The sequence below is a fragment of the Ambystoma mexicanum genome, chromosome 5p, assembly GCF_040938575.1.
Source record: "Ambystoma mexicanum isolate Mex_15411 chromosome 5p, UKY_AmexF1_1, whole genome shotgun sequence".
Classification (NCBI taxonomy): domain Eukaryota; kingdom Metazoa; phylum Chordata; class Amphibia; order Caudata; family Ambystomatidae; genus Ambystoma; species Ambystoma mexicanum.
Genome location: NC_090930.1, coordinates 193,983,133 through 194,003,920, shown reverse-complemented (window position 1 = coordinate 194,003,920; position 20,788 = coordinate 193,983,133). Strand labels below are relative to the sequence as shown.

Here is a 20,788-nt window from a genome sequence, read left to right as displayed (position 1 = left end):
CGCAAATCACAGCAGCAACCCGAATCTCCTCACCTGGCTGGGCATATCTTGGCCGGTTCCGCTCTGGAAATCACTGCACGCCCAGAAAGACCATCGTAACCTGAAAAGGAATAAAGAATACAGGTTAGCCCAAAAAGACATTAGCGCGCCGCGCTTCGTGCTGAACCTCCCTTTCTTCATACGCTCCGCGTCCATAAATCCCAGCAGGAACCGAACCCAAGCAGCGCACCCAGCGAACCTCCTCATACCTAAGGGGGAAACATTCAGGGAAACACATTAATAGCCCGAAAGAAAGCAAAGGCCCTCAAAGACTATTATAATCGAACTTACCTCTTTAAAGACACTTGAACGGGTTGGCATCAGTGAAGTTAACTCGGTCGCTTCAACCCGCAGAAACTACGTGCCCCTGCGCAGAAAGCAGGACGGAGAGCACGCCAGACATCATAACAAGGTGAGGAGGGGGACCTTCAGGTCGAGTCCAAGGGGCTGGTGGGAGGAAACGAAATCTTAGCCTAAACCCAGTCCTCCTGTGTTTTCAGGCCCAACTGCCATAGAAGACATCATCCCGAATTGAGTACATCTGGGGGGAATCCGGCAACCAGGGCATACAGGTGTCCCCGTGGATATCAGGTGAGCATAACAGAACGCAAAGCCTCATAACAAAATCCACCTGGGTGCCATGGAGACTTCAGAAATGGACCAACTTGCCCAGTTATTAGGGCAATTACGCGCCAAAGTGCATTCGGCTAGGCAAGAGACTAATACCCTGCGAAGGGATCTTGTCGTCACCAAGGATCGCACTGAAGAACTCAGCTGGCAACTACTGCAATAACAGGCCGGGCAAGCTCCATTACCAGGAACAACTACACCGGCACAGGCAACCACATTGTCTACCGCTCCAGTGCAAATAAATGTACCCGGAATGATACCCTTAGCACCGCCAGAAAGGTTTTCAGGAGATCCAAGAAAATATGCAGCTTTCATGAATCAATGTTGCCTTCATTTCCTCTGCAGACTGGCTGCATTCCCTAACGATCAAGCATGTGTAGCATTTATTTTATCATATCTAAGTGGCAGTGCAGCAGACTGGTCAGTGCCGCTTGTGAGCTATGATGATCCATTACTACGTGACTTTGGGGGCTTCCAAAGGGAAATGGAAAAACTCTTTGCCCGACACACTCATGAACAAGCTATAGACAATGAACTCTTGTCTCTCCGGGAGGGGAATCAGGACTTGCTAACATACATAGCAACCTTCAATAGGTTGGTGGCCGAAAACAGGTGGCCTGAAGACAAGAGAACCACATTGTTTCACCGAGGCCTTCGAGGGGAATTAAAGGACGTCTTGGCTCAGGTAGTTGATCCACCTAGAGACTGTGGTGAATGTATCAATCTGGTGGTGCAATTAGATCATCGATTACAAGATCGGAAAGCGGATTGGTCCAAATCTGACACACGGGCCGTGTATCTACGAACCAAAGATGCTACTCCGCGCACGTCAGAGAATACCACGGAGCCAATGCAAATTGGAGGCATACGACCACCGTTAAAAAAGAAAACGAAAGAGACAAGAGAAGGCAACATCAGTTATGTTTGTACTGTGGACAATCGGGGCACTTTTTAAAAGACTGTCCAATAAAACCTCCCAAGCGAATTGTAGGAGCTACAGAAAAGGATGAGAGTAAGGAGTCGAAAAACTGCCTAGCTCGACAAAAGTAGAGGTCAGTTTGTCGAGTGAGAAGAATGAGCCACCGACCTCACATTTTGCAATACCAGTAATCCTAATCAATCACCAACAACCTTCAAGGATGCATTCCGTTGAAGCTTACATGGACAGCGGGGCAGTTGAGAATTATATTGATCAAGATCTGGCTGCATACATGGGGCTTCCCTTAAGTTTTAAGCCAAACACTGAAAAGGTGACCACAGTAGATGGGACTGAAATTGCTTCAGGACCAGTAACCCGATGTACGGCCGGAATAACCCTGCTGTGCCAGCATGGTCACCGGGTATCGATTTCCTTCGATCTCATCAAGGCACCTCAGTTTCAGCTAATTTTAGGGATGTCATGGTTAGTTGCTCATAAACCTCGGATAGATTGGTGTGCAAGAAAACTGACTTTTCCTCATGATTGTGCCTCCACCTGCTATCTCCAAGAAATTAGTCCAGTTTCAAGGTTTCTATGAGACCAAGAGTCGGTATATCTACACTTGGCGCAACCAGTACTCTCCCTGAAGAATATCAAGATTTCCAGGATGCGTTCCAGAAGGAACAAGCTAATACGCTACCACCACACAGGTCCTACGACTGTCAAATTGACCTCATACCTGGTGCACAGATCCCTTGCGGTAGAATCTACGCGCTCACCGAATCAGAAAACCAGCATCTAAAGTCCTATCTGGACCAGTACTTGGCAAATGGGTTCATTCGCCCATCCAAATCCCCGGCAGCCAGTCCCCTGTTCTTCGTACCAAAAAAGGAAGGGGACTTAAGAACCTGTATTGACTATCACTCCCTGAACCAGATCACTGTGAAAAACCGTTACCCACTGCCCCTTATTCCCGAGATGCTAGATCAAGTCAAAGATGCCCAGATTATACGAAGTTAGACCTCAGAGGAGTGTACCACCTGGTCCGAGTCAAAAAGGGAGATGAATGAAAAACAGCCTTTTGTACTAAATATGGGTTGTTTGAGTACCAGGTAATGCCTTTCGGGCTGTGTAATGCCCCGGCGGCGTTCCAAAATTTTATGAACAACGTCCTAAGGGAGCTGATCGATGTTTGCGCACTGGTCTACATAGATGAGATCCTAGTGTATTCAACCTCGGAACAAGACCATGTTAAGCATGTCGTGCTGTCCTTGCCAAACTGCGCCAACATCGACTATATGCAAAACTTGAAAAATGTCCTTTCCATGTAACCGACGTTGAATTTCTTGGTTTCATTCTTACTCCGAAGGGCATTCGAATGGATGCACACAGAGTGGATGCCATTCTAAAATGGCCCTCCCCGACCTCAGTAAAAGGGATCCAGAGTATGCTGGGTTTTGCAAATTTCTACCGTCGATTCATCCCAGACTTTTCTCAGATTGTGCATCCAATCACGTTACTTCTACGAAAAAACAATTAAAAAATCATATGGTCAGAAGATGCTGAAAAGGCCTTCCAAAAACTAAAGGAAAAATTCACCTCAGTCCCGATCCTACGACATCCTCGTCCAGATTTAACTTACATCGTGGAAACAGATGCTTCCAGTATTGTGGATGGGGGCCCTTCTTTCTCAAAAAGACCCTGTAACTGGCCAATTGCACCCTGTGGCATTCTGGTCACGAAAATGTACACCTCCTGAACTCAATTATGCCATTACCGATAAGGAACTGCTTGCTGTAAAATCCGCCTTCAAGGCATGGCGGCATTATGTCTTAGGGCCCAGGCATACGGTCACTGTAATTACGGGCCATCGGAACTTACAATATTTAAAAACAGCAAAGGCGCAATCCTCGCACCAATTACGATGGGCCCTTTTCTTTGCCGAATATGACTATATAATCACTTATCGGCCAGGCGTAAGAAATGGTAAAGCTGACGCACTATCTAGCATGGGCATCGATGAAAGAGAATATGCAAGTCCAGATCCAGTGGCCATTATACCTCAGGACAAGCTTTTAGGCCTCACCACAGCTTTAACACAAAATGAACTTAGAAATGCGATCCAACAGGAAATAACCCCAAGCGAGTTACTGGAATGGCATACCAAAGGAAAACAATATGTTGTCAAAAATCAACTGCCATATTTTGTACGAGCCTAAGACCGAGCTACAACAACAAATCATTTCAGAATATCACGACTCTTTGATGGAAGGTCATCCAGGAATCGCCAAAACGTAAAATGCAATTCTTGGTGGCCCACTTGGCGTCAAGACGTCATCCGATACGTTCAGTCATGTGGAGTGTGTGCACAAAACAAGTAATTGAAGCAAAGACCAGCTGGCCTCCTGCAACCATTAGAAATACCTCCGGCACCATGGCACACACGCTCTCTCGATTTCATTACTGATTTACCTCCCAGCCAAGGGTTCAATACCATTTTAGTTGTAGTGGATCTATTTTCTAAAATGGCACACGTTATCCCTTTCAAAGGCCTTCCAGATGCTTCCCAGCGAGCAAAGGTGTTTTTAGAAAACATTATCAAACTGCATGGATTCCCTTCAGTCCTGGTCTCTGATCGAGGGAGCCAATTTGTATCAAACTTCTGGAAAAAGTGCTGTGCTATAGCTCACATCGACAGAAGGCTATCCACCAGCCAACACCCCCAAACGGATGGTCAAACAGAGAGGACCAACCAGACTCTCGAACAATACCTGCATGCATGCTGCATCAAGTTGAGGAAACCAGGAGAGATCTATTATGGATAGTGGAATATGCTTAGAACAATTCTGTCAATTCCAGTACTGGGCAAACACCCCTTTTCACCCTCTACGGCAGACATCCGCATACTTCCGAACTTGACAGCCCTCCCAGCCTCGAAATGCCGCTTGTAAAGACGATTCATGCAAACATCACTCAGGCCTTTAAAAGGGCAACAGAACAATTAATACAAGCCAAAAGTAAGCAAAAAGGGTTTGCAGACCAACATCGAAAAAAGGCTCCTGACTATCAGATAGGAGACAACGTTTGGCTAGCAACAAAATTCATACCACTAAAGGGAACCCGAACTTTTCATCCTCGCTATTTGGGTCCTTATCCTGTTCAAGCCATCATCAACCCGGCAGCAGTTAAACTAACATTGCCAGCTAACATGCAAATTCATCCAGTGTTCCACGTCTCACTGCTAAAACCAGTACAACCCGGTACACGAGTTAAACCACCACCTGAACCCATCATGATTGATGGAGAACCCGAATACAAAGTGAAAGAAATCCTAGATTCCAAATATACCAGATCCAAACTATACTATCTAGTAGATTGCAAGGGTTATGGCCCTCAAGACAGATCATGGGAACCTAGTGAGAACATTCATGCACCACGTCTAATTAGAACGTTTCATCGAAACTTTCCAGACAAGCCTGGACCAGACAGGAGAATCACCTTAGGAGGGGCCTTGGGGGGGAGTGCTGTCACGACCTGTGACCCAGAAACCCAGTGGCATGGTCACATGCCAGGTAGGGTTAGGGATCGGGGTTCATTTGGGGCCCCAAGGGCCTTGCATTTTCACCGGGGACTCTCCTGGAGTCAGTCCTGGCACCTTTGGCGCCAGGCTCATATTTGGAATGGTACTTGAAGAGACTACTTTTTATGTGGAGGCCTGCAGCCATCATGGAGGCACCCACACAGTTTAGTCCCTAAGAACCAGACTGTGGGGTGCAGTGTTTTAGGGTGTGGTAGCCCGGACTACTTTACCTGGACTACTTTACAGGGTAGGTTATATAAACCACACCCAAGCTAAAGAACGTGCTTTGCGTTATTCTGCAGCCAGCAGCGTAACACTCACCGCATTCAGAGACCAGCACCCGGCGTTCCTTGAATCACAGACCTGCAGAGGAGACAAAAGAACATCATTAGCAGTTCCAGCTTACCTGCAGTCTTCCATCCTTCGATCCCAGCTGCTTGCGGTCTTCCATCCCGTTGGCAGCATCTTCAGGACATCACGCTTTCACCGGAACAAAGCACCTGGGGAGGAGAGAAAAAGGGCCAACGTTAAACAGGTTACTCATGGCAATCACAGCAGCAACCAGAATCTCCCACCTGGCTGGGCATATCTTGGCCGGTTCCACTCCGGAAATCACTGCACGCCCAGAAAGACCATCGTAACCTGAAAAGGAATAAAGAATACAGGTTAGCCCAAAAAGACATTAGCGCGCCGCACTTTGCGTTGAACCTACCTTTCTTCATACGCTCCGCGTCCATAAATCCCGGCAGCAGCCAAACGCAAGCAGCGCACCCAGCGAACCTCTGCATACCTAAGGAGGAAACAATCAGGGAAAGAGATTAATAGCCCGAAAGAAAGCAAAGGCCCTCAAAGACTACTATAATCGAACTTACCTCTTTAAAGACACTTGAACGGGTTGGCATCAGTGAAGTTAACTCGGTCGCTTCAACCCACAGAAACTAGGCGCCCCTGCGCAGAAAGCAGGATGGAGAGCACGCCAGACATCATAACAAGATGAGGAGGGGGGCCTTCAGGTCGAGTCCAAGGGGCTGGTGGGAGGAAACGAAATCTGAGCCTAAGCCCAGTCCTCCTGTGTATTCAGGCTCACCTGCCATAGAAGACATCATCCCGAATTGAGTACATCTGGGGGGAATCCAACAACCAGGGCATACAGGCGTCCCCATGGATATCAGGTGAGCATAACAGTTGATGAGTATTAGAACTTTCTGTGAATATCCTGTGATTTTAAGTGATTTATATGCAAAACTTTAATTGCTAAAAGCATAGTAAATACATAATTAAGATAAATTAGCAGAAATTGAAAGTAGAATAATCGAAACAAAAAAAGAATATGAGCAGCAGAATACAGAACAGAGAGAAGAGGCAGAATAGCATAATGAGCCATACCAAAATATAAATAACTACAATAATTAAGAAAAGAAAGAGCAAGGGTTTGAAGTAGTAATTTCGTAGTGGAAAAAGTAGATAAATACAACATTTTCAGACTATTATAACACAGATATTGACAAGCCCCTAGATCAGCCATGATTTGATACAGACAAGATAATTACTATTTGAAAAGAAAACCTAAATTACGAGATTGATGTGAGGGAAAGAAGTGTAAAAGGAATAGAAATAGGAGGAACTATAGAGGCAGAAGCAGGAAAGAAAAGAATGTCAATGTCCATCTGATTGTGACAAATAAAATAATTGGACGTCCAAGAATTAACAGCAAGAAGCCAGGCCAAAAGATATTGATGAAGATCAGAGGTGTAGGAATGGAAAAGATTTGAGCATCATCAGCATTGAAATGTATCAGGAACCCAAACTTGGTAACTAATGAGGCCAAGTGTGTAATATAGAGAGAAAACAAACTAGCAACTAATATATACCCATGAGGTATGCCAAAGAACAGAGGGCTATAAGAAGAGTATCACCACTTCCAGGATTCTACACATGAATGATTTGGTAGGTAAACAGTTAGCCATGACATAACAGAAACAGAAATACCGGAGGATGAAAAACTATAAAGAAGAATAAAATGATCAACAGTATCAAATGCAATGCTCAAATCTAGTAGGACTAAAATGGAAGCAAGAATAAGATTACAAGCATGTAAAGTAGAATTGAAAAGAGCGAGGAGAGCAGCCAACATCGAATGGCCCGGCAGAAACTTGATTGAAAAGGAGAGAACAGACTACAAGAATTAAAAAATAGAATAATTGTTTATAAGCCAGTCTCTCCAAAATCTTGGAGAGATATGGAAGAAAAATAGGTCAGTAATTAGAAAGATCAGACATTTCTAGTTTGGGCTTCTTTAATATTTGAATAACTGTGGCCATTTTAAAGGAAGCAGGCTAGCTTCAGGACTGAAGAGAACCATTATAAAAAATGAAAACTAAGACAAAAGAGAAGAGAAGACAGGTTTAATGAAGGAAGTTGGCAGAGGATCAGAAGGAAATTATGATGGATCGTATTGAACTTTAATTAGAGCAATATCAGAGTCAGGACCCAAAGATACAGAAGACAGTTGGTAAGAGGTCAAAAGCTTGAGGACTTGGAGGGTTTAGGGATCCGCCCTAAAAATATGTCTGTTACAGTTTCAAATCTAAACACTATACCCATATACATTTTACAGCAATGTTTCTCAAATGATAAAATTGCATTTGAAATAAAAATAGGCAAATTAAAAGAAACTCACAACCAATATTTTATACAAAGAAATAAAGGAGAGACATGAGAAATATGGGAGACAAAATAACACAGACCCAAGAAATAAGGAGAGAAAATAACACAGACACATCAGTTTGTGGCAATTATACAATTTCTGAAGTGGACCTTCTTCTTGTATAATTTTCAAACTATCGAATTATGATTCCAAATCTCACACAGCTCTGCCGAGCCCAGCCCGGGATTTGCACAATACAGAGCTGAGCATATTTTTGTTAACCATACTCTTAGTATTTATCATAATGTATGTGTCCACTGGCAATAAGAGTTCACTAAGTGTAAGTATGAATTGGTATTTCAAGTATTGGAAACATTTGTGGAAAAATGTTCTTGTGTAGTGCACATAAAGAGAAATATGTGTCTCGTATTCCAATAATACGAGATACAAAGTAAGATATGAATATGAGAATAGAATACATCTTTTTGGAAGTTTGTATTTACATGTTAGAATTTCCATTAAGATCTTTGCTATACAAAACAAAACACATTTTTGCAAAAAGTCTAAGAAAAGCAGTAAACAAGAACAGTCTTCTGTAGTGTCTAAAATAAATGATAAATAGCAAACCTAAGATATTGAACGCATTTAAAATCTTTTTTACTAACTGAAGAAGAACTGGAAATAGAGGTCCTATATCTGTCATTTACATTAATGAAAAAGTAGAGAATGTTTTGGCATTGGGTAAACAATTTTGAGTTTTTGTCATTCAAATCATTACCTAAGAAATGTATTAATCTACCCAGGAAAGTTGGAACCGTCGTGAAAACTATTTCCTGACATTCTAATGATTTGAACTTTTATATACTTTCAATATCACGTGGTTTCATCCCCAGGTGTTTTTTTGATGTCATTTTTAATGATGAAATTACATTAAAAAAAACATCAAAATATAGAGGTGGTGAGGGTTAAGGGGTTTTCAAAATAACTTCTTTGGAAAATAATATTTTGAAAAATCTCATGTCGGTAAAACAACATAGAACCGTATTTTCAATTCATTGTATTGCACTCTAGAGAAGTAACTGCACCAAGTGTGATGGGTCCAGCCAACTAATCACAGTATCCCAGCCTAAAGTCTCCTGCCATGTGGCCAGGGAAAGTCAGACGCTACCTGATCCTAATCCTGGGGGTGGTATCAGAAGGGAGGATCACATTTCAGGAGAAGGCTGCCAAGGGAATGTGGCGACTCCGTCAGGAGAGATGCATTATTCATCCTCTTCTGAGGATGAGGTTTTTCCTGATGCCTGAGTATTTAATGGCATGTTGCTACAGTAGAGCCTCACCTTCCCCAGCTTCCCCCAGGAGCCATGTAGGAGATCCCTTTTTGCATCCATGAAAACAACTATGAGGGACAGGTAGGAAATACAAATAAGTTTTATAGTTATGATTCTAAATTGTGCATGGATTATATAACCAAGAGAAAACCTTTCCTTACAAATATATCTTTTTCAATCACTCAATTTGAGTGAATTAAATTAAGTAAAAACAAATAAGAACATTATGGACTTTAGGTCCGATCATGCTCTTAGTACTAAGACAAGGAAGAGGGGTTCAGGGTTACCAGACTGTAGTGTGCCATCTAGTGGTTGTATTAACTCACACCTGAGCGGGCTCTTTAAACATTTTAAGGCTCTTCAGATGCGGGCAAAGAAGGTGAAACAGCAGGAGGAAGCAAAGGTCAGTGCCGCTGCTTTGGCAATAGCGGGACACTGTGCAGAGAACGTGGCAGGGGTCATAGTGCCTGGGAGATGCAGAGGGAATCAGTATTGAGGCCAACTGTCCTGAAGGAGAGAGAAGCTCTCCATGTCCTGCATCTCTCCCCAGTGTGAGGTTTTCACCTGAGCCCGTATGGAGCAATGTATGCTCCTTTGACAGACAGCGTGAACAACGGAAGGCTGACCAGAGATGGCAGGATATATACCGGTGAGATGGCCTGATCTATGTGACCCTGGGGCTCTCCGAAAGTAGATTGCTGGGCAAGAAAGCCTTATTTGAGTACTGAACATCTACATTAAAGCAGACTGGATGGAAAAGCCCGAAAGAGAGACGTTGAATAGATTCATATTATAACCTGCATTGCCAAAGCCAAAGAGGGGAAATAATACAACAAAGGGGATACAATTCTCCCAAAGAGGGATATCCACCTAAGAGACATTGTAACGTGCATTGCCAAAGCTAAGAAACATCAAAGCAATTTGAATGTAGCTGTCCCATAATTTGTAAACCACATTGACAACAGTCAATAGGTTGTGTAGAAAGAAATCAGAACCTGCAGGAGAAAATTCCTCATTCTAGAGAGGAGCATGGGGGAGAGAACTGTAACCAGCATTTCTGATGGAAAACAACTTAAACAATTTATAAACATAAATCCTTGGGACAAGGGATTGATCCCTCTTCCCCTGGATCACATTATTTGTGATCTATCATGTAATGGGGATTTCAATTTGGAGTGGATGGGTGTTTGGACTGGGGTGGCGTGGGGTGGGATTTGGGTGGCCATAAGAGCCAGGGATCTAGATTGTGATGACGTGTTGGCTGGGGGACATGTGTCGGGGCCTGCTGGCAGGTGCCCCTCACTGCTGGGGGGTGGGGGTGCTGGGGGACATGTGTCGGGGCCTGCTGGCAGTTGCCTGTCAATGATGGGGCGTGGGGGTGCTGGGGGACATGTGTCGGGGCCTGCTGGCAGGTGCCTGTCAATGATGGGGGGGTGGGGGTGCTGGGGGACATGTGTCGGGGCCTGCTGGCAGGTGCCTGTCAATGATGGAGGTGTGGGGGTGCTGGGGGACGTGTGTCGGGGCCTGCTGGCAGGTGCCTGACAATGATGGGGGGTGGGGGTGCAGGGGGACATGAGTGGGGGCCTGCTGGCAGGTGCCCCTCACTGCTGGGGGGTGGGGGTGCTGGGGGACATGACCAGGGGTGTGGGCTGCCTGCAGGGGCCGTGGAGGGGGTAGAGGGGACACCTGGGAGGACCCACACTGCCAATTCACGTGTAGGACTCCCCGCGCACCCCCGAAATATGCGTTCCCCGCTCTGACAGCAAAATCGCGTGTAAAACTTCCCGCGCACCCCTGAAATACATGTACCCAGGCCAATCGCGTGTGAAACTTCCCGTGCACCCCTGAAATACACCTACCCAGGCCAATTGCATGTAAAACTTCCCGCGCACCCCTGAAATACATGTACCCAGGCCAATCGCGTGTGAAACTTCCCGCGCACCCCTGAAATACACGTACCCAGGCCAATCGTACCCTGCTGAAATCGCGTGTAAAAATTCCTGCGCACCCATGAAATACACATACCCTGCTGAAATCGCGTGTGAAACTTCCCGCGCACCCTTGAAATACACTTACCCTGCTGAAATCGCGTGTAAAACTTCCTGCGAACCCCAGGAATACACATACCCTGCTGAAATCGCGTGTGAAACTTCCCACGCACCCCTGAAATACACTTACCCTGCTGAAATCGCGTGTAAAACTTCCTGCGAACCCCAGGAATACACGTACCCAGGCAAATCGCGTGTGAAACTTCCCGCGCACCCCTGAAATACACGTACCCTGCTGAAATCGCGTGTAAAACTTCCTGCGAACCCCAGGAATACACGTACCCAGGCCAATCGCATGTGAAACTTCCTGCGCACTCCTGAAATACACGTACCCTGCTGAAATTGCGTGTGAAACTTCATACGCACCCCTGAAATACACGTACCCAGGCCAATCGCGTGTGAAACTTCCCGCGCACCCCTGAAATACACGTACCCTGCTGAAATTGCGTGTGAAACTTCACGCGCACCCCTGAAATACACGTACCCTGCTGAAATCGCGTGTAAAAACTTCCTGCCAACCCCAGGAATACACGTACTCAGGACAATCGCGTGTGAAACTTCCCACACATCCCTGAAATACACGTACCCCACTCAGTATATGCGTTAAGCGTGCTTTTTATTTGTGCACACTTTTGTAATGCGCAGGGACGCTACCACCTGCCTTCGTGTGGCGGACGTGTTCAGGCCTGTGCGCGGGTTTGCCCTATTCGATTCCATGAATACGTGTGGTTCGCATGCGTGTGGGCGTTACGTGTACTTCCCAGCAGTACTTCCCCAGTTACGCCTTCTTTTTCACGCGTTATTCCCATTCCGCGTATTACGCCCCCTGTTCCGCCTACTTTTGTTGTGTGCGCTGCGCTATGTGCACTTTCGCTGTGCGCTTAGCGCACGCTGTTTGGAGACGTGTACACCAGCGTGCACCATGCACTGATTTGGCGCACAACCAGCGGGAAAGTAGCACAGCGCCTTCCTTGAATCGCACGCGTACGCGTGCGCTTGCTTTCTCACGCTTGCGCCTCCTTGCGCCCGCCTGCTTGCGCTGGGATTTTCGGCGCACGTTTGTTCCATGAATTGGCCCCTAGATCACTTTCCTTTAGCCTTAGTTTGATAGGTAGGGAACTCCTTGTTCCATTAGGGAACGATAGGCGTTTTGTCTCACCCGTTATCATTTAATAAATAATGACGTGTGTGAAAACTCCACCTATATGTCTGTCTCCCAAGTCTGACGTCTAGAGTGCAGAATATGTAAAGAGGACGGCTCTATTGAAACCACTAAAAAATATCTGCTAGATTGAGGGGTACTTTTAGATAAGAGAAAATCTAACTTTGCTAAATGTATCCTCAAATCAGAGAACCTCAGTAAAGAGGCATTCTGTGAAAGATGTATGTGAGGAGACCACTGTCCCTTGTAATTGCACTTTGCACTTGTCTAAATGACATTTTGAAGGCTCTACAATGAAGGAAAACTATATATGGATAATAGATTTTACACACTACAGACTCTAGAACTAAGGAACTTATGAAGATGTCTACGTTTTTTAAAATTTTGAATTTTCTTTTGAATTGTATACATTTAACATCATCTGATTTTAATTTTATTTTTGATACTGTTCCATGTTTATATCCCTGGTCAATTCGCACCTTGCATTTTTCTCAAAGAATTCTTGATGGATATAGTATGAAGGAAACTATGTATATGCGTCTCAGATCTCATATATCTGATGGACTAGAGGATTAAGGACCGTAGGACAATAACAAACTAATTTTACATTTTCCCTTCTCTTTGGTCAAACTCTAGCACTTTATAGTTTTAATTGTTTAATTGTTTTAAAAATGTATTATACTATATTTTTGTGTTTAACTGTTGCAATGTCATTGAGTCTTGTATTAATGCTAAAGGTTACTTGATAACCATACAGCATATAAGAAATACAAATATAAAATAAAATGTCTAATACACCTTTGCATGGAGTCGGTATAGTCATTTATTATGAACTCATAACACAGGCTATATTTCTCATGTAAAATAGTCTTGTATTATAAAGAACATATTGATATGGTAATTTACAAAAAAACAAAGAAAGGTCGCTGAATAGTTTTTCTTATCTCAAAAAAGTATGTGTTTGCTAGAGAATTTCTTTTCTAATAGAGCTCTATCCTCTTTGTGAAATATGTTGTAGCCACATTTCTCAAGTTTACTCTGAAAACAAAATGCTGTTATATATTTCCACAGATGATACCTCGTCTGCAATAAACAGCAAAAACTCTGGCAAATCCTGTGAATATAATGGTACTTTCTACAATCATGGGGAGATGTTTGTGGCAGAAGGTCTTTTTCAAAACAAGCAGCCGAATCAGTGTGCACAGTGCAGCTGCTCGGTAAGTATCCTACTTCATCACTGCGTAAGTCTTGGAGATCTAGTAAAGATAAGTCACTCTTCGTCTTCAAGCAGCTTGCTCTCTATATTTAATCTGTATACATATTCAAGTCTATGTATGCTTCTATTATCCCAGATACAAAAAGCCACAATTGGGAAACAGCGGAAGAGACTTTGTGGGCAGAGCATCACGCCCTGAGGTGCACATTCTTGCATATTATCTCTTTTTTTTATTTTAATTATTGGTTGCTTGTTAGGCGCTTGTACAATAAGAAAATACTGTTTCAAAGCGCCCACAGGGCAGGCAGGGAGCAAGGTGAGAAATACATTAAAAACACAATATTTAAGAGCAGAGGGAGGCAAAAAGGTAGAAGGTACAAACCTACTATGCCTTATCAGTATTTAGAACGTGCAAGTGCAGCAAGGATGAGGGAAGAGGGGGTAAGTGCTGGGGAGTCCCAGTTTATGGGTGAGCCACAGAAGAAGCGTTAGGAATTTGAGTGCCACACGGACTGAGGCTGTGGGAGCTGTACGTGTGAACCACCAGGGCAGAGGTTATGCAGCTGCAAGTGCTGTGGAAAGACAGGAGCTGGGCAGAATTGGTGTGGGAGGTCAGATCCCTGAGGATGCATATTGGCCCAGGACATGGATCACAGTAGCTGTGGGATTAGCAGTGGAGAGAACAAGGGAAGGAGGAGAAAGAGAGGAAAGTCTTAAGACGCTTCCTGAATTTGAGAAGATCCTGCTCAAGGCACAGAGGGAGAAGGAGGCAATTCCATAGGAGAGAGCCCACAGTGGAGAGTGGACAACCACCTACTCTCTATTTAGCAGAATGCTTTACACACAAAGAGTTGGCGCCAGAGAAATGTAGAGGTCTAGAGGAAGAGTATTTAGTGAGATAACGTTGAAGATAGTGTGGTCCCACGGCCCATACAGCCTTTTGGATGATGCAGAGGGATTTGAATTTAATCCATGCAGCAACCAGGAGCCAGTAAAGACTTTTTAGTGCAGCAGAGATGCGGTCCCTGGGCTAAAGGCCAAGGATAAGTCTTGCTTCCCTATTCTGGATTAGCTGGAGGGGTCGCAGAGTGGGAGAAGGAAGATTCAGGAGGAGGCCATTGTAGTAGTCAGGCCTAGAGGGAACCAGGGCTTGGGTCACATTGAGCCTCTGAGGGAAAATGGGAAAATTAACATTCCTTTGAGAAGGAAGAAATGAAAGTAGGCCTTCTTGGCAATGCCCTGAGTGTGAGGGAGGAAGGAGAGAGAGGAGTCTGTAGAGTTACCCATGGACACAGAAAAATATACATCACCCAAAAAAAACACATGCTTGCCTCACAGCTCCAGTAAAGCCAAATATGAATGTTCTTCCCCACCAGCAGAGATATAAACCACTGCTAACAGGGACTGGCCATCCTATTGGTTCAATGTAAGTGAAAGAAGGTCCTTCCTTAGGAAATAGGTGGCAAGAGAGAAATATGGCCCATCTGGGAATTTTGCGATCTTGGTTTGGCATCTTTAGAAAACTCAACAATCCGCTCATGGATTTCCTATTCTATTATTCTCAAAACATGCGTTAAGTGTTAATACCAAAGTGAGCTTTTAGGAGTCCATGGAAAAAATGTTTGGAAATACATTACGTGATGAATATAATACATTAATGAACTTTGAGGGCACCCTTTATTTATGTAGGCACCATTCCTGATACGGCTGCAAAATTGTGCTAAAGGAAATGTGCTGCTCAGGGTGAGCATGTTTTCAAGATTAAAAAACTTGAGAAACAAACTGTTTTACGTTGTGCAAATGCACAAGAGGAAATCACATACTATAGGACCTTAAATACCTGACCACAGGATTTGACAACTGATATGTTAAGTGTAACATATGTTTGTACAGAGACATTGTAACATGTATAACTATACCAGTGCCCACCACATGGGTGTCACTGATGTTAATCAACAATTACAGGTATTTCCAAAACGTGTTTCAATGTCTTAAGAAGTGGATGGATATACACCATTGGTGATGATAAAATTCAATGTCCAAAGCAGTCACATATTGGAACTACAAAGGTATTTATCAGACCATAGATGTTGGTGCATTGGGATAAATGTCGTGAGGACAGCGTAGTGTTATTGAATCCACTCTTAGTTGTAGATTGCCCCTTTGACAATGTTCTGTTTTCGTGTTGTCACTCTTTTCTCAATTTTGTGTAAATTATACATTTTCCATTATAGCGTTCATCCCTCGTTCCTAGGGCTGGAAAGGGGTTAACAGCCTGGCAGCCCAAGTTATCGGCCCGAGCAAAGCGGGGGATTATTGCTATTAACACCCTGGGTTGCCAAAGCAGTAACCCGGGGAGCTAAAAAAAAACAGGATATTCCTTCATACAATGGGACATACACCGCGTCCCGTTGTATGAAGGAAAATAATTTTCCAAGATGGCCGACATGGAACGGGAAGCAGGGTTCCAATGCGGAGTCCCTCTTCCCTTTGCATCGCCACTCTGCAGGAGCAGAGTGGAAGGAGCGGCGGCGGCATAGAGTGCCGCCACTTCAGAAATGCAGTAAGTTGGGAGGTGGGAGGGGGAGAAAAAGAAAAAGTGGGTTAGAGGGTGGGGGGAAGATGGCAGTGGGGGGATGCCAGCCGTCCGGTTGGATGGCATCCAGGGTTCAAGCTTGCGTTCCTAGCCACCTGATAGGCTGCCCCCACACCAGGATGCTTATATGAAATGCCTGGGACCTCGAACCATTAATGATCAGTTCTTTCCAATTCTCACCTATGCTGCCAATGCAGTATATTTGTCAGCGGGACCACCGTGATGTGACAGAATATGCTCACATCAATTCAAGCAAAAATGCACAGTGCAGTTTTCATACATACAAAAGGCTGAAATTGGTTCTGAGCATATTGATAGTTTGTGGGCAGAGACACCACTCTGGAGTGCTGCTTGTCTCTCACAGTATATATCATCCAAGAGATACACAAACATGTGTCTCACCTCCAGTAAATCCAAATATGCATGTTGTTCTCCAGCGGCACAGATATACAGCGCTGCTGGATGACCAGGGACTGCTCGGCGCCTTGCTCCAAAGTAGGCTCATTGTGAAAACGTGACCCTTTAGTAGGAATCCAGTGGTGAAGGAGAAAAACGGTGCCTACGGAAGCAGTTTACTGTGTGGATAGTATGAGGTTGGGATGTCATCTTCATAAAACTCACACAACTTTCTCTTGGTGTCCTTTGCTAGAGGAAAGATGGACTGTTCTTGCTCTTGGAAAATAGCTTTGTTTCCGACCAATAAAATAATCTATTGAAAGCTCAGATATACACCGTTTCTTCTCTATCTCAAAACCAAACAAAATATGAAACAATGGGCCTGGTAAAAGGACAAGATAATTATTGATCACAATAGGTCCAGTGCTTATCTGGATTGGGCTGCTCTTTCTCTGCGCACTTGTCATTTGAGACATTGCTAAACATGCCTTGCGTTCTTTATAGCAATTGGTGCCACTGGCCCTAGAACAGGGGTCTGCAAACTTTGGCTCCACGAATGCTTTGAACTACAACTCCTGTCAATCATAGCCTGCATATCCATCAGTGAGGTGTCATATTATACATAGTCAAATCATCTGGAGAGCCACAGGTTACAGGCCCCTTCATTACAATGAGGACCTTGCATTTACATGATTTCATGCATCCTCTTCTGTTATTGATATGGTATGATCAGTCATTTATAACGTGTTGATGTTATTAGAGTTGATGTGCTGCAAATCACATTAATATCATCCAAAATCAAAAAGCAGTTCCATGTCACCACAGAGACAAATGCGTTATAGCTTGGTCACATCTTTTCAACATATCCTACAACCTTTGGGGCAGACACACATTTTGAAAAGCTAAACCACGTATTTGGCCATATTTATCATAGAAAACTAAATGCACTGGCAGACATTTGAGATTATGGATGGGTACTTCTGCCACCACAGATAGCATTGCAAATGTGTAGACCCTACTGTGCCACCTTTTCATTGAACTAAGAGTATTCACACAAATAACGACAGCAAACTTTCGGTTGCCACAGCTCCTTTAATAGTATTATCTGAAAAAAACTGAGGCAGCCATTCGCCTCGTGGACTTTCTGAATTCACACCTTTCCAAGAGTATTGTGTAAGACTACTGACAGGCAGCTATCAATGGGGCACTTAACTGAGTTCAGTTACAGAAGCTCTAGTAAGCAACGCCATTATGTCACCATCTCTTCATCTGTCAGTACATGCTATCCCTACTCATTGGTCTTCTGATATGATATGATATGGCATTCATAACGCGCCTGTACACAAGTGTGTTTAGGCTCCACAAGACAAGGAAGGGAAGACATGGGAAGGACAAGACAAACGATCCTACTAGGCCTTGTGAAATTTGGATTGTGCAAGTGAGACAATAGAAGTGCAAGGGGAAGGAGAGGAGGAAGTGCAAGAGAGAGGAAAGGGGTAATTGTGATCAGGGCAGCATGGCTCTGAGTAAGTGCAGCCGGTGCTGCACGGCTCTAGGTAAGTTAAGGAGGCAGGGGGGCTGTAGGGGTTACAGTGACAGTCCTTAAGTGTGCAGTAGGCCAGGAGGCAGTGCAAGGAAGACCATTTGTGAAGGACCCTGGTACCTAGTGAGACTCTGAGGGAACTAAGCAACCAGTCGGTGCAACAGACACGTAAATTAGCAACGGAGTGAGAGAGAGAAGGCAGAGGAGAAAAGGAGGGTCTTCAGCTGCTTCTGGAACTTCAGGTGGTCCGGCTTAAGTTTGAGACATGCAGGGAGGACCTTCCAGGGGGAGGCACCAGCAAAGGAGAGAGGTTTACCCCCCACGCTCTGCCTGGAGAAGCGTCTGACCCTCAGAGAGTTGGTGGTAGGTGAACAGAGGGCTCTAGAATGAAGGGATTTTGGAAGAGAGAGTTGGATGCAGTACGGGCCTCCGCCCCAGAAAGACTTGTGGACAATGCACATGACCATCATAGGAACTACCTGCATAGTACTCAATTTATGACTAAATGGACCATGTGAAAGGATCATAGGGCCTTACCAAAAGCAAGGTTCATTTCCATATTTCTATGCCTTTTGATATTCTCAGCATCTGGCTGTAAGTGAGAGAGTGGGAGTGGGTGAACTGTGGTCTTTAGTCATGCCCAGCAAAACGTACACCTATGGACTGTACTCTAAGCATTGGGGCATGGGCTTTAGCCAGTACATACTTGGACCCTGTAAGGAAGGCATGGTATCAAAGAGTAAGCAGATACAAGTGACCACAGTTCATGGGTATTTATTGAACTTCAGTTGGGTTTGAAAAATGCCTATTTAATCTTAAATCTAAGGATGGGAGAAAACTACGACCATCGAATAATAATAACGCAGTCCTAGTGGTGTCTTGTCAAAATAAAATGGCCTAAGTTAATACACCTATTGCCAATCCTTACTTCTAAATACAAATGGTGTGGGAAATAATGTTATACAAAAGAAAAATGTTAAAGAAATTATATGTCAGGATAGTTGAGCCGTTAGCTTCCCTTGCCCACGTTTTCAGCATGGGACTCTGGTTTTTCTAGCACGATGATGCAGTTCAAAAACTCAATATCAAGACCTTCTGTGCCAAAGTCTCTTTGCCATTCAAAGTCTCTTATTTCAGAGGGCCTGATGCGACAAACAAACATTCAAAGTTCCTTTCTCCTCAGGATTCTCTTATACACAACTTCTCTGGTGATTCACTGTTCACCCCGGGTCCCCCTCAGACCCACTTTGTGGGCTTAGACCCACTTTAACACAAAACTTCCAATTGGTCTCCCTCCATCGGGCTCGGACCAAATTTATCTAATTTTCCAAACTTTCTTTACTGTATCAAACTGAAGACTTTCTACTGTGCGCAGGATTTTGCTTGACCCATCGCATGACCACTTCGATTCACAATTCTTTGTTAACTTTTTAATTCAACACTTTAACTTTCACTTCCACCACTTCTTTGCTGCATACCCTACAGAGACCTTTCGATTGAGCAACCATGTGGTGCTGAACCACTCTGTCAAAGGTATCGTATTTTGCTTCTCAAAGTTCAAAAACTCAACAGCAGTACAACTTTACTTGTGTCTTTTATCACACGCGTTTTAACAATGTTCATTCCGGTGCTCGCCATACAATGTTGCTGCTTGCACCCTTGCCTTCAACACAGACCGATCTTGTATCAGTCTCCCCAACTCACCGGCTGTGTTGATTTCCCTGACGCTGCTTTGTTCTAGGATCCAAGGGTGGCAGCACAGTGGCTGCTGCTTCTCCCTGACTTGAGTACGGACGCGGGAGGTACCCGGGTATCATCGAAACTTCCGTGTGCTTTTGTGCTCCACCTTTTATCTGTGTGGGGAACCTTAATGGAAGTCAGTTGTGAGTGTCGGTCAGTAATTGCCAGACCTCGCCTGACCATTGTATTGGGACACATCAGGTGTACTGCTCGAGTGTTAGTCTGTTTTCTCCCAGAGTGGGCTGTCGGTGTGAATGGGTTCGTGTAGGAAAAGGGGAGAAGTTAGAGCTCCTACTTATCCTACCTGGTGGGATAGGATAAAGGTGTTACAGGGAAGGGGATACCACATCTAGCCATCCGGTGTGCCACTCCCACTCCCTGAAGACCCCTCACCCAGGTGATCCTCCCGCACTGGTCCACAGCCAGGAACTGGATCCAAAAGCAATGGCCTTGTCTTGGGCATCTAGATAATAGATCCCTGGGGACTATTGCGTGAAACACCTTCTGGTTTCTCACAAACCTCTTTCCTAGGTCTAGAGGCTGGCTGATATCTTGTATATAAATAGCGAAGCAGTTATCTGAACCTTTGCTTTAAGTGGGGATTTGTGGTGTGACCTGATGAGAAAGCAAGGCATGTAACTCTCAGAAAGGTACAACATAACTCCACCTAGTTTTATGATGTAATAAAAAGACAGCTAGCTTGATTCAATTACATTTTTCTTAACATCACATTAACCCTTTGACTGCTTAGCTCTTGGCCCTAGACTGCCAGGGGGAAAACACAAAATAGTTTTTGTCACAATTAGTAGAACCTGGTATAACATAGATCACTGGTCCTGAGCACTCCGGCACTCTGTCTGGCACATAGATGTAAACATACAATGGTAGTCAAAGGGTTAAAGCTACTGCACTAGACACCAAGAGCTTATGATTTAAAGTTG

At 44.4% G+C, this 20,788-nt stretch overlaps 1 protein-coding gene across 2 annotated transcripts in view; it reads left to right on the top strand.

Annotated features, from left to right (window-relative positions):
- Window positions 1–20,788, top strand: part of CHRDL1 (chordin like 1) — an 881,325-nt gene that overhangs the window by 630,744 nt on the left and 229,793 nt on the right. For both annotated transcript variants that reach the window (XM_069612612.1, XM_069612613.1), the window contains exon 4: window positions 13,428–13,573. In XM_069612612.1, coding sequence (XP_069468713.1) covers window positions 13,428–13,573 — 146 coding nt within the window. The remainder of the gene's footprint in view (window positions 1–13,427; window positions 13,574–20,788) is intronic.